Source organism: Pelophylax lessonae, assembly GCF_965119305.1.
Source record: "Pelophylax lessonae genome assembly, chromosome: 2".
Lineage (NCBI taxonomy): Eukaryota > Metazoa > Chordata > Amphibia > Anura > Ranidae > Pelophylax > Pelophylax lessonae.
In genome coordinates, this window is record NC_138769.1 from 631,469,636 (window position 1) to 631,496,163 (window position 26,528).

General features: G+C 40.9%; 1 protein-coding gene across 1 annotated transcript in view; it reads right to left on the minus strand.

Annotated features, from left to right (window-relative positions):
• FLT1 (fms related receptor tyrosine kinase 1) overlaps positions 1-26,528 on the minus strand; it is an 87,013-nt gene that overhangs the window by 47,283 nt on the left and 13,202 nt on the right. The window contains exon 2 of the mRNA XM_082247824.1: positions 532-625. Coding sequence (XP_082103950.1) covers positions 532-625 — 94 coding nt within the window. The remainder of the gene's footprint in view (positions 1-531; positions 626-26,528) is intronic.

The following is a 26,528-nucleotide window of genomic DNA, read 5'->3' on the forward strand; positions in this document are numbered from 1 at the left end:
ACGCCCCAATACAGACATTGTGAAAGGGCAAAGGTTCTGCATTCCCTATTACTGTCAGGGCCATTCCCTCTTCCCCCATACATTCTCATTGGTCCATAACTATGATGGGCTGCCACACTGGCTATTTGGAATGTGTAGAAGGTGGGAGGGGATAGGCAAGTTTCAGCACTAAGTATCAGAGTGGCTTGACATTTGAGCAGAGTGGGGCACTTTGCTCAGGGTATGTGTAGGTACCTGTAGATGCCCATACTTTATAGCTGTCAACAACTTGTTTTTGTTGTTAAAGTTATAGAGTCATTTGAAGTAGTATCTTCATGTTAAACTTTGCTCAGCAGCCTCTTTAATGTCACATTTGAATTGAACCAACTATACCCATACTGAAATCCAGAAACCATAGTTATTAGATGATTACATTCCTTTTCTTGCTTTCAACAGGCAATAACAGACAGACCTTGTCTATGGACAGCTTTCAAGCACTTAAGCTTATTTTCAAGAAAACATGCAAATGCAACCATGCACAAAATGTCTTACCTGCATGAAAGGTGGATTGGCTGCCCTGCTTGTACAATCAACTCCTTTGCTTTTACATTTAACACTGTTGCAATCTTGGAACCAGAGCTGTGTCCTAGAGGATCAGAGAATAATTCATATGATTACACTAAAGACTTGAGTGGCTCATATTGTATTTAAGGGTGAACATAACAGCCAGGTGACTTCAGAAAGGGGTAAGCAATTACATCCCCGATATTTTGCTCAGGAAGTATTTTATTTTATATTGAAGATTATTAAAGTGGAACTAAACCCTCCTATCCTTTACAGCCTAGGCAAGAATTGAGGATTTGGGTGCTTGCAGGGCTGCTGATAAGGCAGTACAGCCAGCCATTCTGTATTAGGTCCAGGCCCTATCAGTTTAAAAGGGGGGCTCAGGCACCTGATGAGCAGGAGGGTAGGCTTTACTGACTTATCAGTGAAACTGGTCCCCTGTGGCTTCCCCTGCAGCACAGCCAGCTTCTCTTCCTCACCCTCCTATTGGTTTTTAGCTGGATCAGGGGGAGTCACAGAGGGATCAGTTCCCCCACTGCTCTGATCATCCTGTCACAAAAAAAGTACCCACGCCTTTTAAAAAAAACAAATTGCAAATTTGATAGAGGCAGAAGAGAGAAAATAGATGAGGCATCTTTAGGCAATATTTAGTGGATAAGGCACCTTTTAGTAAAGATCCACTTTCAAGACAAACAGTGAACATTACCAATTAAAAATGTGCAATTACTGAAACTGTATATGCCTTAAAAGTTGTCAATAAAGAATTTCCCATTTCTTTGTGAGTGTCTTTTGGGTATCAGAACCATGAAGACAGACAAACAGCTAGTCATAGAGGTCATATCAGTACAATTAAGAAGGTGGGACAGGAACTCGACTTTCACAGGAGCAAGTAAAAATTACCCCCTCCCTGACCCCCCTACCACCACCACCACCATTTTTATCAAATTTAGTAGGACAGTCCCTGGCTTTATTGGTTAATATATAGAGAGGCAACATTGAATTCTGCAAATGTTTTCAGGCATTAATCTCTTGGGAAGTAACTTCACTGTTGGAGCAGTCATTATATATTGACAAGAACACTCGTGGGCCCAGCAAAGAAAGAATATGACAAGAGTACACGTTGGCCTGGCAAAGGAAGATTTTGACAAGAGCTCATGTGGCCCTGGCAATGGAAGATTTTGACAAGGACATTCATGGGCCCAGCAAAGCAAGATTTTGACAAGAGCATGCGTAGCACCAGCAAGGAAATATTTTGACAAGAGCATGCGCGGGCCCAGTAAAAGAAGATTTTGATAAGAGCATGCATGGGCCCAACTGAAATTTTGACAAGAGCATGTGTGTTTCTGGCAATGGAAGTTTTTGACAAGAGCATTTAAGCATCAAACCTGGAAGTTTAACACGTGGCTCTGTGATATAGTGAGTGATATATCTCTGGACAGAGGACAGGTGACTAAAAGGTTGGGTGGACTACTATGCGTGGCTGCATTAAAAATTTGATCAATTTTTAATTACTTTACAAACTAAGGTTATAGCTTTAAAGCCCAAGTGTGGTTAAAATAAAAATAAAAAAGCACAAAGCACTTTACTTACCTTTAATGAAAACGGTCTCTTGTCCTTGGTGGCTTTTATCGCAGATGAAATCTGAAGCCCTGACATCAACACTTGTCAAGAAGCTAAACCAAAACTTCCATCAATGAAAAGCACTCTATGAATGGAGATGGCAGACCTTTTATTTATCTGCCTGCCCTCCAGTCATAGAGCTCTTTTTATGCTAGGATCTATAGTACAGTGTCTATGAATGGAGGAGGCAGGTGAAAATGGCAGGCATTTTTTCTTTATTTTTTTTTTTTCAAATTTGCTTATATCAGGTACGCAAACTGTATTGTTTTAACCTATAACACAAATACTACATAAAAACTTCAATGCATTTTATAACCTTCTCACGATCCTAAGACTATATTAAAGTTAAATAAATAAACTGTATCATGCAATCAGGTACGGGCAAACACACGGTGTTTGCAACCTGTGGTTGGGGTGCCTTTAACTTAATACTGACACTCGCTGCAGAACCCAACTGCAGAAAGTTTTAAGCGCACGGAACGTCGTTTTCCTGTTCCTCCTTTAGGTGTAAACTGGCCTTAAAACCCATTACATTTTTTATTTCTGTCTGTGTTCCTGTTGCAGATTTTTTCTCACTTCCTGTCTAGTAAAATGTCAGCGGGACATATGGTGAACATTTGGTGAAAATCTCTCTACCAGAGCACTGGCACTGGCAGTAAAAAAAGAAACGGGTTCTAATCCTTCCCCAGGAAAGGTTTAGGAATTACAGCTCTTAGGAATAGCTATCCCCTTTTTTCAAGGGACTGAGAGTAATTGGACAATTAAATCAAAAGCTGTTTTATGGCCAGGTTTGGGCTACTCCTTCGTTATTTCTTCATCAATTAAGCAGGCAAAGGGTCTGGAGTTGATTCTAAAGCTGGATACACACTATCCAACTTTTGTGGTTAGATTTCCTTCAGATTTATCTTTTCTATGTAGTGCATGGGCCTGCCTGATGGCATACAAATTGAAAGTGTTTAGGTTTGACCTCATATTATATGGTTTTGGTAAGTCTAAAGGAAAAAGTCTTCAGAAAATTTTATAGTGCGTATGGCCCATTAGTGTGGTATTTGCATTTGGAATCTATTGCTGTGAATCTACATCATCCGTTCAAAGGAGAGGTCCATGCAAGTGAAACAAGCCATTGTAAGGCTTCAAAAAATGAAACAAATCCATCTAAGAGATAGCAGCAACATTAGGAGTGGCCAAATCAACAATTTGGTACATTCTAAGGAAAGAAGAATGCACTGGTGAGCTCAGCAACATAAAAAGGCCTAGATGTTCACGGAAGACAACAGTGGTGGTTGATCACAGAATCCTCTATATGGTAAACAAAAACCCATTCACAACATTCAGACAAGTGAAGGACACTCTCCAGGAGGTGAGCATATCATTTTCAAAGTTTACAAATAAGAGAGACTTCATGAGAGCAAATACAGGGTTCACCACAAGGTGCAAACCATTCATAAGTCTCATAAATAGAGAAGCCAGATTAGAATTAGCCGAAAAGCATCTAAAAAATCCAGACTAGTTCTGGAAAAGCATTCTTTGGACGGATGAAACTAAGATTATTCTGTACCAGAATGACGGGAAAAAAAAGCGTGGAGTAGGCTTGGAATAGCTCATGATCCAAAGCACACAACCTCATCTGTAAAAAATGGTAGAGGCAGTGTGATGGCATTAGCATGCATGGCTTCCAGTGGCACTGGGTGATTGGTGTTTATTGATGATGTGACAGAAGACAGAAGCAGCCGGATGAATTCTGCAATGTTTAGAGATATACTGTCAGCCTAGATTCAGCCGAATGCAGCAAAGTTGATTGGGCGGCGCTTCACAGTACAGATGGATAATAATCCAAAACAAACTGCAAAAGCAACCCAGGAGCTTTTGAAGGGAAAAAAAGGGAAGAAAAACTCCCAGAGGTGGTGTTCCCCCCTCCCCCACCTTGCCAGGACATTGCTAAGAAGCTCCAAGCTCTTATGCGGGGGAGAGAGAGTGCATATGCGCAGGGGTTTGATTAGAGAGAAAGCTGGCTTCAGTGATGGTGGAGGCAAGCAGCAACTTCTGTGAGCTTCTTAGCAACATCCTAGCAACAAGGCAGGATGGGGGGGACACCATCTCCTTGAGTTTTTGCCTAGATTTAAGGAGGTATGTAAACAACCTATACATAGAGCAAGAGAATTATTCAGTCTTAGTCCTACATAGGCAGTTTTTTAGTAAAGATGAGCTAACCCTTTAAAGTAGAAATAAACGTAAGTATTAAAAACTGTGATCAGAAAATTCTATATTGCAGAAAAGAAACGGAAAGTCTCTTCTGCAATAACAAACACTTTCCTGTCTGCTCGAAATCCTCTTATGAATGCAAACTGAGGAGCACACGCGCAGCTTAGCGTGCTTTCCTAACACAATCTGGCTATGCAAGAACGATCGACACATGTGCATGTGCAGGATGAAGTCATTCCACCTCCAGCCAATCAAGAGGCCAAAAACCCAGCATCCGTAAATAACTAGAGAGAAGATGACAGCGACTTTCGAGGGATGTCACTGCCACATTACTGGAAGGTGGAGGTGAGTATTTTTGGGAGTTTGGTTCCGCTTTAAAAAAACAAAGATATTTTGGGATTATCCTCACTTTTTCATAATGGTATTGTAGATTTATTATACTCAGTGAAGCTTATTTTTAGGCCTCATGCAAACTGGACATTTTTTTCTGCTGCTCCAAGGGGCGTTTTGTGTTTTTTTTTTACTGTCTCTAAATGCCCCTGCATGTTAGCGTGCCCATGCACCCATAGGCATTTAGAGGAGTTTAGAGGCAGAGGTGTTCAGAGGGATAAACCAAAACCCACAGCCAGTGTGTCCAGGAGTAGCAGGGTTTTGGCAGAAATAAACGCTTGATGCCCTTGACGTATGTCAAGCACCTAAGCGCTAGGCGCGGTTAGTGCTTGAGCGTTAATTTATTTCAATAACCAGAAAAAATTATTTTTCTGCCCAATGAAATGAATTAAGGCCCAGGTGTTTGACATGCCTATATGCACCGAAATGGGTTACATGAGTTTACACGCTTCAAGTGTTTTTTGTTGCCAAAACTCTGATGCCAGGAGGAAAAGAGTCTAATAGAGTTAGCAAAATGCCCAGTGTGCATGAAGCCTTAGTCTTCTGCAATTTAGAAAACAGAAGCTTAAAGAGGAGGCTTAGTCTGGGCAAAAAAAGCAATTAAAATTCAGCAGCTACAAATCCTAACACTTACCTGTCCAGGGATCCAGTGCCATCCTCACCTGGGTTAGTTCTTCAGTTCTAGTCTTTGGGTTCCTGATGCCAGCATCCTAACTGTGGGAAGCCAGCTATGCAGCTTTAGGCTTCACAGCTGGCTGTCCAATGCGCATGCACGAGCCACGCTGTACTTTGTGAACTGTCCCGCAGTCTTCTGGGACCTGTGATAGGTCCCAGAAGACTGTGGGGAGGGAGGGGAGGAGAACTCCTGCTTGGATCGTCTCTGCTATCCCAGCTGTAGTGGGAGTGGGTACCTGTCAAAGTGGGGTACCTTTTCCCCCTAAAAAAAATAACATGTCAAATAGAAGAGTGGAGGCGGGGAGGGGGCGCACTTATAGCGGCACCTTCCTTTTTGGGTGGAGTTCTGCTATAATGAACATCTTTCTCCAACAAAAAAATGTGTCTGTCATGTAGCTGTTTAATTTTCGAAGCAACATGTTTCTGTTAGTTCAGCCAGTGAAGAGGTTACAATGTGATACGTTTACTTTTGGCTATGCTCAATATGGGGTGGATTTACTATATTTGAATAGACTCTGCACTTTTGCAGTTGCCCCAGGGCTTAGTAAATGAGGTAAATCTTCATTAGCAAAGAATACCCAATCATGTGCAAATGTATTTATTTTTTTCAAAAAACAGCATTTTGCTTGCACATGATTGGATTATAGAAGTCCACACAGCTTCTGCTCATTTATTAAAGAGGAGTTCCAGTCACCTCTGAAAAAAATAAAAGTCAGCAGCTACAAAAACTGTAGCTGTTGAATTTTTAAAAAAACAGCCATTCACCTGTTCCATGATCAAGCGGTGCACTCAGCCCAGCCGTCTTCACTCTCTGTCCTCCCCCGGCGGCACCAAAATCTTCACTATGGACACCTGGCTGTAACAGCTTGTGGTTTCCCAGCCGGGTGCCCACTGTGCATGCACGAGTCTCGCTTCACATCGTGGATGGTGGAGGCAGTCTTCTGGGACCTGTCACTGTCCCAGAGGACTACAGGGGAATAGGGAGGGAGGGAGAAGAACTTCAGTTTTCAAGGAGCTCAGAATGGAAGTGGGTAGCAGGTACCTGTCAAAATACAGTACCTGCCCGCTCTTCAAAAGTGCCAATTGTGTAAGAGGAGCAGGGGAAGAGTCCTTAAAGCGGAACTTCCCCTTTTGGGTGGAGCTCCACTTTAAGCTCAGAAGCAACAGCACTTGCAGAGTTCAACTGCACTTTGCAAAGTGCGCAGTCTATTTGCCTTTAGTAAATCAACCCTTATGTATCTATGGTGTCTGGGTGCAGAACAGTGCCTTAAATGTACATGTCTCTTGTCAGAAATAAAAAAAAGAGGCACCACATGTGCCTATTTTCCGCTGCTAAATTACTTCACAATGACAATCTGAATTAAAAACATAAAACAATTCCCCTTTTGTCTTAGTTTGCCCTACAGTGCTCTTTCTTGACATATGACCGGTTCCACTCAAATCCGATCGGTTACTCTCTTTTTCTCACAAATATCTAATTGGTTGCCATGACCAATAATCCAAATTTTCAGTTTTATAAACAAGTGCAGTAGAATAGTCCAGTGGGTCCGTTCAGATGACTCATACAGCGTGTAGTGATGCAGCACAATACAAATGCACATAATTGTTCATTAGAAGAGAGATTAGCAGGGAACTTTGTTCACCTGTTATGTAGCCTTGTCAAGATCAAAGCACCCACAAAGCCTAATACTCACTAAATGAAAACAACATGAGTGGATTTGCTGAGCGGCATGGAACAATGCTCACATGAATGCAATGTGCTCAGAACATCTGGAACACTGGAGTGTGCTGAGCTAGAAACACGTGCCACCGAACACCCACAACACACCAGCAGTCACACGGTGCTGGCACATCGGATCCTTTCTGCTTTACAAAAAAAGAATCTTGTACTGAAGAAAAATCTCAGGACCACCTCCATGTTCAGAAATGCCTCCCGAAAAACATGACTTTTATTTATTCTTATGTAACAAATTCAGGCAACAAGTACACTCAGTGAGTGAATTGTAGTACAGCATGGTATCCAGTGTCTTCTATTCCTGGCTTTTTTCATCCTGCACCTATATGGCCACTGAAATACCTGGGATAATGCATTCAAAATGCTTTAACCAGTTCTGGACCGGAAGGATCTACCCCCTTAGTGACCAGGCCATTTTTTGCAATTCGGCACTGCGTTACTTTAATGGAAAATTGCACGATCGTGCGACACTGTACCGAAATAAAATTGGTGTATTTTTTCCCCCACAAATGGAGCTTTCTTTTGGTGGTATTTGATCACCTGCACAATTTTTATTTTTTTGCGCTATAAACAAAAAAAGAAAGACAATTCTGAAAAAAAAAAAATATTCTGCTATATAATTTCCACCCCCAAAAAATTTAAAATTCAAAATTTTTAATTCTTTTAGGCCAATTTGTATTCTGCTACATATTTTTGGTAAATAAGCATATTTTGATTGGTTTGGGCAAAAGATATTGAGTCTACAAATTAGGGGAAAGATTTATGTCATTTTTATTTCTTTATTTATTTATTTTTACTAGTAATGATGGCGACCTGCGATTTTTAGCGGGACTGCAACTTTGCGGTGGACAGATCGGACCCCTAACTGACTTTTTTGACACTTTTGGGGGGACGAATGACATTACTACAGTAATCTGTGCTAAAAATATGCACTGTTACTGTAATAATGACACTGGGGAAGGGGTTACCCTAGGGGTGATCAAAGGGTTAATTGTGAGCCTAGGGGAGTGTTTTCTAATTGTGGGGGGAGGGACTTGTGAAATGATCATAGAGACCTGGGATCCTATATATGTAGAAGAATCACAGGCTCTCTGTGATCATTTCAGAGAGAAGAATGGTCAGCTGTGCTTACAACAGCTGACCATCCTTCTCTCTCAGCTCGGGTGGCCGGCAGGAATCGCGGCCACCGGTCCCATGGATCAGCATCCCCGCTGCATAATGGGAGTGGGAGCGCGCCTGTGGCGGCACGTGCCCGCCCCCCAGCACCACTCCCGCGACCAATGTACCCATATGTCGTTTCGCGCAGCTGAGCCAGCCTGCAGCACTAAATCTGCGGCAGGTGGTCCGCAAGTGGTTAAAATAGAATTGGAATTTGGACAAATATCCAGCGGCCCTACATGGTGTGATTGTGGCTTCGGGGAGATAACACTCCTTTGAAAGCCTGGAGAGCATTGAAATAAAGGTCAGCACATTGTGTGTATATTTGTTTTCAATGGAAAGTGATTTTTATACACATATATTTTGTATCTCTGGATGTATTTCTTGACATACTTGTTTCTAAAATGAACTTGATCTATGTTGCTGAAATGGATATAATATCCCTGAGGAAGAATTTATTGATGTTTAATTTGAAACGCGTTGGATACATGATTCGTGATATATCATTATAGGTCGTTTTTCTTGGCATATACAATATGATGTACAGTATAAATAGTTAACAATTTTTCTATTTTTGTGAATAATAAAAAGATACATTTATATATATATACATATATATAATTGCCTTAAAAATCCCATCCAAAGAGGAGATACCTCTATACATACAAAAAAAAAATGCATTCAGAATGCTGCCTCCAAGGCTGAGTCACCCAGTGTAGTGCCTGTCAAATGCTAGGTACACCTATTTGGTTTAATGCACCCCTTCTAGCCCAATGGTTAAGGGCAATTGATAAGTGTTGAAAGGCGGGGGGACCCCAGAAGAGGAGGTAATACCATTGCAAAGAGCAGGTAAGTATGACATGTTTATTATTTTAAGAAAAAAAGATTATGCCTCTACAACTGCTTTAAATGGTATACTGTATATAACCGACCAAAAGAGAACAAATGAGTTGAGTGTTTGGCTTTAAGCCTCATACACACTGTAAGGTTAAAGACATTTTTTCTCCTACAGGAGTTTACAGCATCAAAAACGCGATAAAAAGTTGGGGTTTTGCATGCGTTCATGCGCCTGGCACTAATATATTCTATTGTCCAGAATTCTGGCCATTAGAAACATTAACACGGGAACACACGTTAACATGATTATCGTTCATGCGCATTAACCACTTGAAGACTGCCCCACGCAGATATACTGCAGCTGTACGTGATTTCGTGCACAGGGTCTGAGGCGCCCACGCGTGCCACCGGTGACCCCCCTCCCTCTGTGATTGGACACAGCGGGAGCCAGTCAGCGGGTCCGGCAGAAGCGGTGTCCGCGGAACCCGCCAATCGTTCACAGAAGAGACAGAATGGCAGTCTGCCTTGTTTATATACTTCTGTCAGAGAGGAAGATGGAGATCTTGTGTTCCTGCTAAGCAGGAATGCGGATCTCTGTCTTCCTCCAGTTAGGCCGTCCCCCACACAGTTATAAAGCACTCCCTAGGAGCACACTTAACTCTTTGATCATCCTTGATGTTAACCCCTTCCCTGCCAGTGTCATTAGTACAGTGAAAGTGCATTTTTTTTAGCACTGATCACTGTATCAGTGTCACTGGTCCCCAAAAAGTGTCACTTAGCGTTAGATTTGTCCGCTGCAATGTGGCAGTCCCGCTAAAAATCGCTGATTGCCGCCATTACTAGCAAAAAAATAACTAAATAAAAATCCCATGAAAATATCCCATAGTTTGTAGGCGCTATAACTTTTGCATAAACCAATCAATATACGGTTATTGGGATTTTTTTTTACCAAAAATATGTAGCAGAATACATAGTGGCCTAAATTGATGAATAAATTTGTTTTTTTTTTTTACATTTTTTTATTGGATATGTTCTATAGCAGAAAGTAAAAAATATTTTTTTTTTTTTCAAAATTGTCAGTTTTTTTTTTTGTTTATAGCGCAAGAAATAAAAAACGCAGAGGTGATTGAAATACCACAAAAAGAAAGCTCTATTTGTGGAAAAAAAAAGGTCATCAATCTTATTTGGGTACAGTGTCACCATGCCGTATTGCAAAACTGGCCTGGTCATGAAGGGTGGTAAACCTTCTGGGGCTGAAGTGGTTAATGTGTGTATGTTAAGGCACTTTTGGGAGTTTTTATGCTCAAAAGCTCCTCACCTGAAGGTGCAAATGATTAATTCTTTTTTCTGCCTGTAAACTTCTGTACTGCCTATAGTGTGCATAGACACATAAGCTAACATGGAGGGAGGGGAGGGGAGACAGAGAAAAAAAAAAATCAAATGCCTGCAGAAGCAGCTTTTTTGAGCTGCAGTGTGTATGAGGCCTAAGCCAGAATACATGGAACATTTTTATATCCAGGTTTGACTGAAGCATAATTTAAAAGCTAGTGAGGCAGCTCAGCTTGCAGCACTGGAGTCATGTGTTCAATTCTGAGCAGGACACTGTGTAATTTGCATGTTCTCCCTGTGCTTCTGGAAGGTTAATTGACTCCTGTCTAAATTGGCCCTAGTATGTGAGATTGAGACATTAGGAGGCCATAGAAGGTTCGAATTAGTCAAGAATCGAACCATGTGTGGGCAGGCTAAATGTACCAAGTTGATCGATCAATCAATCAATGAACTTGGGTACAACCAGCCTCCTGGATTCACTTGTGATTATCGCCAGCTGCTGATATAGCCGCTAGTTCTAATCACTGTCTTCTCCTGGCGCAGGATGCTTCCCCCACCCACCCAGGCCCCCCCGCCCCCCGGAGAAGACAATTGTTCAGCAGAAGGGATTCCTCTGTCAGCACTGTCTGTGTTGATGGGGGGAATCGTGCCAATTTCTTTCCTTCAACCATGGGAAATTTGCACTGTCTATGGCCTGCCTTAGAATGTAAGCTCCTTGAGGGCAGGAACTAGTGTGAATGCACAGTAATGAATTTCAACAAATCCATAATAAATAACACCGAAAAAAACAGCAAGTTCATTAGTATTCAGTTGTTTCATTTGGATGACATGATGTGATAGTTTGGACCTTTTATTAATGTTTAACCACTTGCCAACCTCCCTATAGCCAAATGACTGCCAGTTCTGGGAGGGTGTTATACGACGTCCTCCCGTGATCACGCCTGCTGTGTGCCCGCTGCAGTGTGTAGGCGGCTTGCTCGGTGATTGCTGTGTCTATAGGACACAGCTAATCACAGATCAGGGTAAAGGGCCAATCACAGCGGCCTTTTACCACGTGATCAGCTACCATGTGTCCAATCACAGCAGATTGCGATGTAAACACAAGCCAGTTATCAGCATTTCTGTTCTCACATTGACAGCGCAAGGAAAGGAGAGCTGATAACCGGCTTGTATGAAAGGGACATCTACACTAATAATTAGGGCACTGATTATCAGAGTCCTGTTAATCAGTACAGTCCCAACAGTGCCCACCAGTGCTGCCTATCAGTGCCCACCAATGCTGCCACTCAATGCCCACCAGTGCTGCCAGTCAGTGCCCATCACTGCATCCTCATCAGTGTCACCTATCAATGCTGCCAATCAATGCCCATCAGTACTTCCTATAAGTGCCCTTCAGTACTGCCTATCAGTGCCACCTATCAGTGCCCATCAGTGCCACCTATCAGTGCCCACCAGTGCTGCCTATCAGTGCCCACCAACGCTGCCAATTAGCACCCACCAGTGCTGCCAGTCAGTGCCCATCAGTGCTTCCTCATCAGTGTCACCTATAAGTGCTGCCTATCAGTGCCCATCAGTTCTTCCTATCAGTGCCCTTCAGTACCGCCTATCAGTGCCCATCAGTGCCTTCTATTAGTGCCCATCAGTGCCACCTATCAGTGCCCATCAGTTCTGCATATCAGTGCCCATCAGTGCCACCTAACAGTGCAGCCTCAACAGTGGCTCCTCATTTGTGCCCTCCAGTGCCACTTGATGAGTGGCCATAAGTGCAGCCTATCATGCCCATGAGTGCCGCCTAATCAGTGCCCATCAATGTCCATCAGTGCTGCCTCATCAGCGCACATCAGTGAAGCAGAAAAATGACCTGTTTGCAAAATGTTATAACAAACTATGAAAAACTTTCTTTTTCAAGATTTTCTGTCTTTTTTTGTTTAATTAGAAAAAAATAAAAACCCCAGAGTTGATTAAATACCACCAAAAGAAAGCTCTAATTATGTGGAAAAAAATGATACAAATTTCATATGGTTGCAGTGTTTCATGACCGCACAATTGTCATCCAAAGTGTGACAGCACTAAAAGGTGAAAAGTGGCCTGGGGAGGAAGAGGGTAAAAGTGCCCAGTAGGCAAGTGGTTAAAGCATCCAAAAAACAATGATATAACGAATGATCTAAATGGATTCCTTTGGTATTGGGGTTGAACTTGAGAGACCATTTGTTTAATGTGAAATAAATGATTCCTGCTTATTGTGTTTGGGTTGGATGGAGGTGGATCCATCAAAATCTCAGAATCATAGAATAACGAGTGAATTCAAAATTAATTTTATTACTTTTGAATGCATACGGCTCTAATTGATATTGTCCAATCAGGTCATTCGATTTATCTTTGTGGGTTGGACTAGCAGGGATGACTCAGAGTGCATACATTATCTCCCGAAATAACGAATTAACACGTTAAAACGAATATAACTAATGTTCCGAATTATCTTCCGAAATACGAATCGATTCAGAACAACAAATATATAAAACAAATCTGAATATATGAAGATAATTAAAAAAATGTATTCATTCTAAATTAATGAATTTACATAACAAATGAATTTGAAACAAAACAAATTTTTCAGTTGTGCACATCTTTACATGGGAGTTAGTGATCCTGGCGCTCTGCCAGAAATGTAATCTGAACTGCAAATGAGCAGCTTAGTGAGTCGGTGTACATTGTGGAGAGGACTGTAAGCAGGCAAGTAGGTTTATTTTATTTCGGAAGAGACATGCTATAATAGCTTGCCTGTTCGTAAAATTTTTAAATTGGACTTTAGTTCCTCTTTAATTATATCAACCAATCAGATTTCAGTTCCCTGATTCTTGGACTTCTGATTGGTTGCCGAGAGTTATTGCACTTTGTGCATCATCAGTGCTTTGTGCACTGCCTTACTGAAAAATCCCAAAAGCTGCACAAACATTGTAACACAGCACATTCCAGATTGTTGGAAACTTTCCCAAACTATTGTAAAAAAATATGTTGTCCGTAACAAGAGTATGAGAAAGTTCACAGGAATCTTTGTCAGTAAGAAATAAAAAAAGCCACATAGCCGCCTACACACAAACTTAACAATGAGAATTCCAAAAATAGCAGTGGAAGTCTAGAAAACTAGAAAAGTAGCTTGTATAAAAACCTCGAGAGGGACAAGGACTGAATGGACAGCACCGACTATTGCTTTACAGCAGATCGAGATCTACTCCTTTCTATTGTTTAATCTACTCTATGGTAGGAGAAGGATTCTGACTGGCTGTATTAACGCAGAATGTTAGAGCTCACCTACATTATTAGTGCCCTCTGAAGAGAGATCCTCAATAAATTGCTTTTCAGATGACATTTGTCAGGTGGTGGGAAGTGAATGGTTATGTTGCTTCCTTACCACCTCATTTGACCCACAAAAGCCCACACCACTGTGCTGCAGGCTGGTTGCAGCGCAGAACCTTTCATTTGCTTAAACTGCCCACTGAACATGGCAGGGGGTATAACTCTTGCCACAGTGCAAAGCAAAGCATAGCAGCCGCTACACGTATGCAACCCTCTCTGGCTGCCTTTGCAGCTTAAGGGGGGGGGGGACAACTGAGGGGCAGTAAAAACATGACTCAACCTCCTGTTTTTACTGCTTTTGACCAAAACTGTAAACTTAGCCTTATTGTCTTGTATTTTTCTACAGGCTTTTTGCAGCATCTTGCTGAAGGTTTTGCTAATGATAACCAAACCTATCCCTTGCTTCTTTTCCATGCAGAATAAAAGATGAATCTTGGGAGCTGTTAGTAACAGCGTCATATATAGTCCTTATTTCAATCAATGATTCATCCTAGGGCCCGTTTTTTCTTATTTATGACCATTATCACTGTCAGTCTTGATTATTATGGGAAACACTCATAGGCAAGCATATTGCAGGGCAAGGAGGTAACTTGTACATTAAATGCCCCTAAGCCTAATGAATATATTTTTTTCTGAACCTCCAATCTGCCATTACTGGAACTTATAGCTGTACTCCAGGCAAACAGCTAAATACAAGGGTCACACATAAGTGTTTCTACCCTTACACAGCTTTGCCACATTGCAGAGCTCTATCTGGTAGGGCAGGAGACCTGATTTTCCTCTGCTGCAGTTAAATGACCCTTTGAAGTCTTGTCCATTTCCATTTCCATTTCTGTGACTGGACAATGGATAGAGAAGCAGCACACTGCTAAGCTCCTCTCTCTCTCTCTCTCTGCTTTTTTTTTCTTTTCTATCAGGATGCTCATTGAACTGCAGTATAGCCGGCTGCCCCCTTTGTGCTACTTCTTCCTCTCCCAGTCTGATCTGTGCTGTACAGTGGACTGCAACAGGCTGATATCATGTTGGATTTACATTGTTTGTATTTAGGATTTTACATGCCTCCCAACTTTTTGAGAAGGGAACAAGAGACACCTATAAGTAAAAGTATATAGGCATGGGATACACTCCCTGCCACGCCCTCTTAAATCATAATTATACAAAACAAATGATTCATTAAACCCACAAGTGCTTTTTTTACCACTTTTACTCCTGGCTTTTGAAGTTTACAAATGCAGCAATTTTGGATAAATGGTTTAGTCCCTACCACTTATAACACAGAAAAAGCCGCTCAGGCAAGGCAAAGGCACCCAGGTGCTGGTCGGATCCGCCGTCCAGTGATCAGATATCCAAATAGAAAGAGTGACCGCACTCAAAGGTAGATAAACTTGAGGTGTTTATTCCCATTCGTAGAAAACAACGGTGCATCGAATAGACATGGACACGGTTAACGTGTTTCACGACTCTATGAGTAAGCGACCCATAGAGTCGTGAAATGCGTTAACCGTGTTCATGTCTGTTCGATGCACTGTTGTTGTTTTCTACGAATGGGAATAAACACTTCAAGTTTATCTACCTTTGAGTGCGGTCACTCTTTCTCTTTGGATACCCTACCACTTATACTCTGGGCACCAGTCCCCCCCCCCCCCAACAAAAAAACTGTCCAGAGCCGCCCCTGCCTGGGGGCAACTCTACATTTTTGGATTTTCCCTTGCTTTATTTTTTTTTGGTAAGAATGGTCACAAATGCAAATAAGAGGGCTAAATCTCCTCACTGGGTACATAGACAGCAATAAAAACATGACAGAGGTTCTATCTCCTTCCCACTCTATTCAAAACAAAAAAAAATTTTCTTTGTTTTTTTTTTTATCTAGCTCTGCTGTGTGAAAAAAATATGAGTAAATACCAGGATTGGAAGAAATAAGAACTATTTTAACAAGCATATTTACAGCATAAAAGATTTTCTCTTATTTTCTTTTTTTCTAAATAGTTGGGGAACTTTAGATTTGCAGAACTGTCTACTATACAATTTATTCCAGTACACTATGAGGAAGAAATGTCCTTCATTGAGCCCAATACTATCACTTTGCAGGTGTATGGGAGGGTTGGGTCATTTTCAATGCAGGAAATCACATGTGGTATCTGTATTTCCATGCAATCCTCCTGGACCACAGCCAAGGACTGCTTTAGTTGATATACACTTTCAGCACATATGCAATATTTTGCAGATTTTCAATTTTGTGCTAAATTTGTATTGTGATGATGTCACGTGCTTTCAACCTCTTCCCACACCCCTTTATCACATGTCATAGTGCAAAAGAAAGGTTACTCTTCCATGACAAACATATACGGCATGTGTATGAGCTGTCATTTCCTGGCACCAACATGGCGGCATGCTACCACATGTATACTGCCATGGATTGGCACCAGGAAAGTAAAATTACAGTAAGTATTTGCGACAATTTTCTGTTTTATAACTCCTGTTGGTAGGATGACAGAACATACATTTTACCCAATTAGTATTTTAGGTCATTTTTAAAAAAAACACCTCATTCATCCCCTTTAAATGGCATAGGGCCATGGCTACTGTCTTATTTTAATTGTACTACATTACTGCCACACAGGGCTTTTTTTTTCTCAGAAAATAGGTGCAGGAACTCAACCACAACCCCCCCCCCCACAACCCCCTCCCAGCGACACATACACCTTCCAAACTGCATCAAATAGTCTGTATGGTCAAATTTCAATAACAGTGGAAGGGTCTTAAAGTGGCATTAAATACCAGGAGTGCAGGTTAACTTAGTTATGGAGGCAGAGAGGAGAGTGTTAACCGCGCAGGGCCTACAGACACGATTCAAGGACACATGGACGGGGTGGATGTTCTACTCAGAGGAGATCCCTGATAATTAAGCCGCATGGCTTGGACCCCTGAGACAGGTGCCCCAGGTTGTCTATGAGATTGTTCCCCCTTTACAATGTGTTGTTCACATCCCATCTTTATCTCCTCCAGGATAATTTAATTTTCCTCCTTTCCTTTCTTTGTTTTTCTTGGCAACCTCGTTGGGAGCCACCCTTTCCTTACCCCCTTTTTTTTTACTTCTCTTTTTTTATTCTTAGGCTTCTTTTTTACCCATATGATATGGCTGGCAAAACAGCTGCTTGATGTTGGTCACAATCCTGCTTGGCTGCTCTGGGGGACCTTCCCCTGGAGTATGTGCTAAACGGTTGAGACAAGTATATTGTGAGTATATCCTCTGTTTGGCCGATAGGCACCCTCCTCATATTGCCAGATCTGTCCACCTTGATTGTGCCTTTGCTTGCTTTTCATAGCCAGTAATGTAATGCCATGTTAGTTGTATTTCGTATGTTACAGCTTTGCTAACATGTTGTTTGTACTTTCTCTTTTTGTTGCTTTTTGTATACTTGAAAATAAAGATTATTTAAAAAAAAAATACCAGGAGTGAATTATGTATAGAGTGCAGAGTTTGGTGGGGTTATACACAGAGTGCAGAGTTTAGGGGTGCTCCATGTGCAGAGTTCGGGAGTGCACAACACACAGAGTGCAGAGTTTAGGGGTGTGCTGCACATAGAGTACAGAGCTCAGCCTTCTTCCACAGCTGCTTACCTCTGCATCCCCCATCCACATCTCATTTTCACCCCTCTTCTTCTCTAGTACCTCTCCGCACACTGTGGGTTGCTCTGCCTCTCTCGCTTCCAGGGAGATCATCCAGTAGGAGTGTCAGCATTCCCACTGCACCCCAGGCACCTGCATCTCTCTTGTCTTCATTGTGCACTCAGTGGGAGCTGCTCAGGAGATCAGATCTATGGAAGCCATTGCGAGACAAGCTGTCACATGTAAATACAGAAGCCAGACCTCTGTGTTTACAAATGATAGTGGTGAGCAGGGAGCGAGGGCATGAGCCAGAGGTGGTGGAACTGAGTTCCACCAAGTTCCATCTGAAAGAAAGCCCAGCTGCAAGATAGAAACACTTTATAAAGTGTACAGTATATTGCATGAAATTACAATCAATTTCCACAGGCCATCCATTGTCTTAACATTCCGTGCCAAGTTCATTTTACAAATAAATACGTTCTTGCTTTAAACATCCAATCAGATTAAGACAAAAGGTCTTCTTGAATCATATGCCGTAACTAAACCAGTGGCTCACTGGCATATCATTGGACCTCTTGTTATGCAGAAATAGTATCATTCCCATATTACTTGCAACTAGAAAGAAACTGAAAAGCCAAAAGTCCAAAGCAATATCCAAGATTATCAGATATTGTTGAGAATTTCTACTATACTGTATGTTTATTAAATTGCTATGTAATATTCAGGCTAAGCTATGCAGTATTCACCAAAAACAAAGCATAAGTTCCCACAATATAATCAGTATTTGTATGTGAAATATAGTAAATGACCACACTCATAAATGCTCTGGGGTTGACTTACTAAAACTGGAGAGTGCAAAATCCAATGAAGCTCTGCACAGAAACCAATCAGCTTCCAGGGTTTTTTTTTGTGGAAGCTTAAAGTATAACTAAAGACAAAACTTTTTTTTAGTTTTGGATAGAGGGGAGATGGAATAGAACCCCTATTAGTTGTTATTGCTGACTGTGCCCCCGTTATGGAGACCCCTGGTAGTTTTTTCCTTTCCTTCTCTCAATTATATTGGGGTGTGCAGCCTCTCCATAATATGTGTTGTTTTTTCCAGTTATGGATATTCCCTCCCTCTATTTGTCCTGTTTACCATTGATATTGAAAGTGAAAGTAAAAGAAAATCCCAAAATTTTGGATTGTCCCAAAAAAAGTAATAGAGGGGAAATCTTCCAATGGGGACACTAATTCTGGTGACCTGGGGGTCCCCAAGAAATTCCCTTAATTTGCAGGGATTTCCTCTCACTTCCTGTTTGGCTATGGGAGAGGAAGTGAAGGGAAAGCTCCACAATGGGATATAGATGGCTAAGAAAAAAAAAATCTAATAGGGGTTATAACCCTCCCATAATCTATCCAGAATGAAAAAAAAAGTTTTGATCATAGTTCTATTTTAATTGAACAAAGAAGCTGAAGTTAGAAGCTGATTGGCTACCATGCACAGCTGCACCAGATTTTGCACATTCCAGTTTTAGTAAATCAACCCTGCGATTAATTAAAAAGGACATACAGTTGTTTTTTTTTTTTGTTTTTTTTTTTAAATTCTACTTGTGTTAGATAGACAGCTAGCATAACAAACATAGTGACGGAAATCAATAGTAGCTATGAGGCGCCAAATTTGCCTCTTTCCCAGTACCTCCAAATTCTATCAGGTGCACACATTAGGCTGATCACTTTCGTAATATAAAGTAATAACAGCTTCAGTTGATAATACCAGGGTAGATATAAAATTCTTGCCTATGCGAGAAAGCAGGAAGTGGTGTCTTGCATCATAAAAAATACACCATACTTTACCAATAATAATAAAATGTGTCTCAGTTTTATAAAAGAGAGGGAAAGCAAATGAAAACCAGTTCATGCAATGGGTCAAGGGTTGCTTTAAGAAGTCTGTTCTCGCTATTCTCTGGTACATATCTGAACAGTCAACTGAAGCATCAATGAAAGGAAAAGGAAAGTCCCAAAAACTGCACATTTGTATGGATTCAACTAAAGCAGACCATTATAATCAGATGGTGCTACAGGACAGAAAGGACTATTCCAATAATATCAAAATGAGAAAGCCTCCTAAAGCAACATTATATGGCCTCCAGCTGTTCAGGAACTACTATTCCCATCATGCCTAGTCATGTCTGTGAATGTCAGAGTTTTACAATGCCTCATGGGATGTGTAGATCCACAACAGCTGGAGGGCCGTAGTTTGAGGATCCCTGCATATAGGGATAGGAATTAAGGATCGACCGATAATCGACAAAGCCAATATATCGAGGGCCGATCTGCACTTTCCCCCGATATATCGGAATCGGCCACCAAGGTGACCGATATTGCCGATATTTCGGAAAGTGCTTGTACCGGAGTGATGCCTGCAGCTAGAGGTATCATCCCGGTACTGGCGTCCATAGCTGACGGTCGGCTGTCTTGTAATGACAACTGATGCGGCTGAGAAGCCGCTCGGCTGTCATTACAAGGAACGGGATGGGGCGTCCCCCCCTCCCGCCACCTTCCGCGGCTCGCCCGGGTCTCCCTTCCCACCGTGAGACTCGGGCAACCAGCCTGCACGGCCGCCGAAGACCCGATCAAAGCTGCATTCCTCTCTGATCGGGTCTCTATGCAAAAACCCGGAAGTGATGTCATGACATCACTTCCGGGTACTGGCACCAGATTAAAAAAATGACTGCATTCAAAGCAGCCAAACTTGGCATTTTGAATGCTTTTAAGTGCAGAGGAGGGGTTTGGGGTCTTTTAGACCCCCAGATCCCTTCACAAGTGTACCTGTCAAAGAAAAAAAAAATGTTTTTTAAATGTACGAAAATATCTGCCAATATCGGCAGATACTGATATGCATTGACCAAAATATCGGTATCGGCAACGAAAAACAGATATCAGTTGATCACTAATAGGAATGTATAGAGAGGTACACACCTCTGCCATGCTCTACAGCCAAAAAGATCATTAGACAGGTTTCTTGCTCACTGACCAATAATTAGTATTAATATTCCCTGCCAATGAATATGAGGTTGGAAGCAGACAGTTGACTAAGGCTGGCCATATATGTTCAATTTTCTTGTACAATTTTCTGTTAGATTTACCACAAACCACATAATATGAGGTCAAAGCTAAACAAAGCTTTCACTTGTATCCAATTAGGCATGCCTTTGTACTACATAGTTGAAGGTAAATTTCAAGAAAATTGTATAGCGAATGGCCAGCCTTATTCTACATTCACACAGGCAGCCAGGGATACAAGTTTGCTGCATTCAGAAACAGAAGAACGCCACCTCTGGACACAGTTACTCTCCATAATATGGCTGCATACAAACTGGTCGACTAGCTGCAGCCAGTTTGTATGCAGCCAGAACAGAAATGCTGACCATGAATGTACACTGGCTGCATCCAGGCTCATTCAGTGGTTCTATTCTCCCTAACTTCTAATCACTCATATGCGTGGTTACATGCAAACAAGAGTGGCATTGGCCAGTGACTAACTGAGTACTAATATGACAGCTGCTGCTATTTGCACACACTCAGCACATTTGCAACTGCTGCCAAGAATCTACAGAATGTTGCCATAGGAAGTTGTAATGACATATAAAGAAAAAGTGTGTCACCTGCCTGGCCATGCAGTGTGGCAGAGTTATGGGAATCACAAGGCTGGCTAAACAGTATTACAAATCTTCTGGCAGGTAAAACTGTAACCATATACATATCTCAACTGTGTTTTTGCTGTTTGCATAGAGGTTTTTCTCTTGTCTGCTAAGGCAAAGAGTGGGTAAAATACATAGTGGACATTGAAACCCTGGGTAGGCTTAGTGTGACTGTTTATCTGTGGCAGTCATAGCAGTGACAGTGACATGGTGCCATTCACTAGATGACTCACATGGTTTTACGTGAGTAATACTAATAGTTCTTGTCACTAAGTCATGAATCACGCAATGCTTGAAAGTAAATTTTAGCAATAAGCGAGGAATCAGTGTTCGGCCAGCTAATAGCATCATGGTTGTCTCCTAACCCTTGTGTCTAAAAATCTGCAGTCTATTTTTTTTATTATTTTCCAAATTTAATTTAAAAAAAGGAATTATTAAAATAATAATATAATATAAAACAGGAGAAAAAGACTGACCACCAGTAATGATTAAAAACAGCTGTAATAACTAAGGCTATAAGGGAAAAAAAAGAAAATGCAGAAACAACATTTGAAGAGAAAAATAAAAAATGAAGGAAAAAAAACTGTGGTTTGAGCACAACCAAAGGTAACAAGTTATTAGAAGATTCACGGTCAGATCCTATGTCCATCTAAAGAGGATACAAAGGGCAATCATGAAGATCACTTCTTTAGTCACTTCTCCATCATGGTTTAATGTTTATCTCTAGTCTCATAAGCAGAAACCCATTAATGAGGTACAGACTTCTTTAGCTGCAGGACGATGCTCAGGAAGCCACTGCCTCCTCCTGGCTAGCAATAAAACCATGTCAGATAACAGGGATTACTACACAACTGTTGAGGTTTAAACCAGAAATTTAAGGGTTATTCCCAAAAAATAGCAAAAGGAAGATAACGCTGACCTAGAGCTTGTTTGAAGAAACAGGAGGTATCAGTTCAATATTATTCCAAATGTAATACTGGACAAAATCTATGCTGGAATTGTATAATATATGGATTGCAATTAGAACAGAAATTCTCCAGCTCCCTCCGCAAATTTATTGAAACAAATATAAGCATACTGTGTGATCATTAGGAATTGTTATCATAATTGAAGAACATAGATGGGCTAGAACTAGAATCTCATCAATTCAGATAAGAGAAAGAATGCATAAAGCCTCGTACACACGCGTCAAAAATTGGCAGGGAATTTTCGTCCGACGGCCGATCTGCCGATTTTCGGCTTGTTAGTATGATGCTTCCGACAACCGACTCCGACTTTTCGGCCGAAAAAAATCTGGTGTACAGGCTATAAAATTTTTGTCCGCCGTCAAAACACGGCCAATTTTCGTGCAGTCAGTACAGATTTCGACAGGGAAAAATCTAATGAACAAGACTGGGCATGCTCAGAGAAGAAAGAACACAAAGAAAGCAAATCAACACATGACATCACTTCTGAAGTAGAATTTTGTCGGGCGAGAAAATTTGTGTGCAGTCTAGGCACATTCCAACCAACAAAACACCACTCTGGACAAAAGACGGACGATCGGTCGGCCAATAATCGTTGCGTGTGTACTAGGCTTTAGGCCCACCACACATTACAAGGGACTGCCTAATTAGGTACAAATTGAATGGCTAGCTTATGTAGGTCCTTATTATGTAGGGTATGTAGGTCCTCATATTATATAGTTTCGGTAAATCTAAAGTTGATTGTACAAAGATTGTACAGTCAGATAGTAACGTGTATGGTGCTCCCAAGAGCCTGTGTTGACGGGCTTTTGTTTGCATCAGAATTGCTTCTTTCCCCATATATGTCAACAATAATAGGAAAACAGATTAAAGTAGCTTAATTCAGCTTTTAAGGAAGTTAAAACGCAACTAAACTCTGGAAAATGCTCAACTCCACCCCCTAGCGAGTCAGACGATACATTCCTCATTGGCTGCTGTCATCGTCTCTCCTGGCTCCTCAGTGCTGGGTCTCCAGCCTTTTGATTGGCCAGTAGGGGATGAAGTTGTGTGCTAAACAAGCCTATCCATGTACCCTGAATGATCTGAAAAGCATCTCAAACTTATGTAAAATGCAAGAATGCACCTGAAAGAACACTGAATTTGCCCATCAACACAAGCCCTTAATTGGTTGACAAGCCTCAGTTCACCATTTAGCCAATTCCAGCCATGTATTTTATCTAAACCACCAAACACAGAATTTCTGAGATAATAGAACTGTTTTAAAAAAGTTTAACAAAGTGCATCGACATAGGACATTACTAAAGGGTCAAAGGGGGGACAGAAGAAAGCAGCTCTGCCTATTGTCTGGTTGTTCTGCAGCCACAAATACTTTGAGGTGTCAAAAAGGTTACACCAGAGCGAAATCTTCCACAAAGCAAAGGAGCCTAGGATCCAGCAGATGCTACATCATTCATGTTTCTGCATTAAACCAAGGGATCAACACAACTGATCAAAGCTTTACAGCTGCCAGTCAAGGGAGAATATACTTGCAGGCAGTGGATGTCTAGTGGGGCCATAACAGTACAGACAATGCAAATAGGGTGGCTTCCCTGTACCCATTGCAGTGCTTATCATTGTTAGTAGAAGGGATTGAGGGGCCAAAACAGCCATCTTGTCTATTGCCCCATTCTACCATAATGCGTCTCTTTTCAAAAACTTTACTGTTTCTTTTCACACTACAGGTTGGTTGATTCCTTGAAAACAATGCATTACCTATATGGCTGATATTCTAACAGTTATTATAGTAGATATGAAACCCAATCATTTTTTTTAGATTCTGATTAAATAGGGAAGGATTAGAATGTGTCAGTATTTTTTTCTGCGGGATTCACCCTTGTTATTCTTCCTGGTGCTCTATGAGACACTGTGGTAAGTCACTGAGATGGAGAGTGACAAATAGAATGTAGAAATGTTCCAATGGGGACAACTGTTCCTTTGAAAACTGTCTATGGTGGCAGTTTTCCCCACTTTTTAGATTTCATATTGCATCTCCAGGACAGGTGGTGTGAGGAAATCTTCTCAACAGGACACAGACAACAAAAAATAAACTGATAAGGGCTTTAACCCTTCTCTAAAATATGCAAAAATAAAAATGTTTAGGCTATACATAAACTTTAAGCAAAGAGGTTGAATTAGTCCAAAACAGAGCTTCCTTTAGGGGAGACACGTCAAATGAGTTGTAAAATCTTTACATTTGCTACAACATAAAAAAGAGCATTTGTGCACAAAAGTAAAAACTATAAAAAAATGTATTCATACATATATACAGTTACACTGTACTTTCCCTTTGATGACAGCTGGCATAGTGCTTTTTATTTCATTATCTAAATAAATTCCACTCCTGTGTACAGAAGCATGCAACCAAATAAAGGTTTCCATTTAGTTACATGCAACACAAATGGTAAGATAAGACCCCATAAATAAGATAGCTATACTAGTAGCAGTATAGAATTAAATTTAGAAGATTATTTAAGCAACTACAAAATAGTCTTGCAATGATATTCATAAAATGATAACACATCTGTAATGGGCCATAAGACTCCCACTCACTCCAGTTGTAAATGATAAATCACATCAGGTGCAGCATCTAAAGACTGCATGCCTTGTTTTTTTACTATACTTTTAATGTCAAAAGATTCTCTTTCATGCAAATTGATTTTTTATATGAGCCATTTGGTAATATAGAGATAAAAAGCTGGGGGGGGGGGTGGCGGGGAGCTGTCATAGGAGTTGCAATGTAAAATTATTCTTGGTGCAGCTAACAGGAGTATGCCCCTGTGGCCTATATATCCAATCAGATGACAGCTTTCATGTGCACTTTCATAGAGCTTTGCATTGTTTTCTAGATTATACTCTTTATTGTAGCCTAATTTTTGATTTCTCTGATCAGATACAAAATGCTGTTGTTAATAAATCTTAAAGTACTGCATGACCTTCTCACTGCTTGGAAACTAAAATTTGCTTCTTTCATTAGACTAAACAAATCTTTTTTTTTTTTTCTCAATGAAAAAACATTGCATGTGCTGCAGTTTATTTATCTAGATTAAAACACATTCAGATTGACCATCTCATCTGTTCTAAGTGTGTCCAGTATTGTGTTACCCAAAAAATGACACAGTTGATTCCTATAGTGCACAAGAAGAAAGGGAAATTACAATATTATGATTGTAGCATAGAGTAAAGGTTTCATATCTTCACTGTACTTTCTAAAAACCAACCGGTCATGCAATGATATCACTGAGTCGTTACGACCCATTAGTCGTTATGGCCCATGTAAAAAATAAGGTAGGGCGTCATGTATTCATCCATTTAAAGAGAACCTATTACCATGAGGAGATTAAGGGGGGATATGATCAACATGTATAAATACATAAGGGGTCCATATAGTGAACTTGGTGTTGAGTTATTCACTTTAAGGTCAACACAGAGGACAAGGGAGCACCTTTACATCTAGAGAAAAACAGATTAAGTCTCTTAATACGGAAAGGCTTCTTCAACGTAAGAGCTGTGAAAATGTGGAATTGACTCCCTCCAGAGCTGGTATAGTAAAAAGTGATCCAGGGAATATCCGATTGCCTCTCAGGGGATCAGGAAGGATTTTTTTCCCCTGCTGTAGCAAATTGGATCATGCTTTGCTGGGGTTTTTCGCCTTCCTCTGGATCAACTGTGGGTATAGGATTGTGTATATGGGATTGTATGGTTGGGTTTTCTTTACTGTTTTTTGTTTTTTATTGGTTAAGCCAGGTGGACTTGAGGATTCAAAAGACTTGCAAGCACAACATTTTTAAGCTCTTCTCAAAACATATATCAATCAAAGCTCTTTGGCTTGACAGACCATCATTTGAAAGTTGGAGGGTGTTGTGTGCCATGACACTGAGGTCTGACATATCCTCAAGCCTCATTCCTTTCTGCATGTTTGCTCCACTGTCTTGAAGTAGCGCAAGCATCACTCGGTCTTTGTTGATTCCCCAGTCTTTTTTTCAACCTGACTAACTATGTAGCCATAAAATAGTGCTGGACATGCAGTTGTGCAAACACTGATTGGGAAAAAACATTCCTCCCACACAAGGTTGTTAAATAAAAGGTATTAAAAAATAATCTCTACTGCTGGATAACATGCAATGGGATCCTAAATAGTAAAAGAAAAAGTAGATTTTGAAGTGTCTCAGTTGATTTTCCATCACTGTGGCCTTGCACAGAACAAGTTGCAACACGCATGGGAATTTTCAGGCAATTTCTGCTACTTTCATACAGCTTTTAGTTGCAAAAACAACAAAACACTGTGAAAGGATCCAAAGTGTTTGTGATAGATCGCCTTGATCATTTGTTGTTTTTGGGATTGAAAGTTGGTTGGTGGTAAAAATTGCCTCGTGTGTGGTCAATATA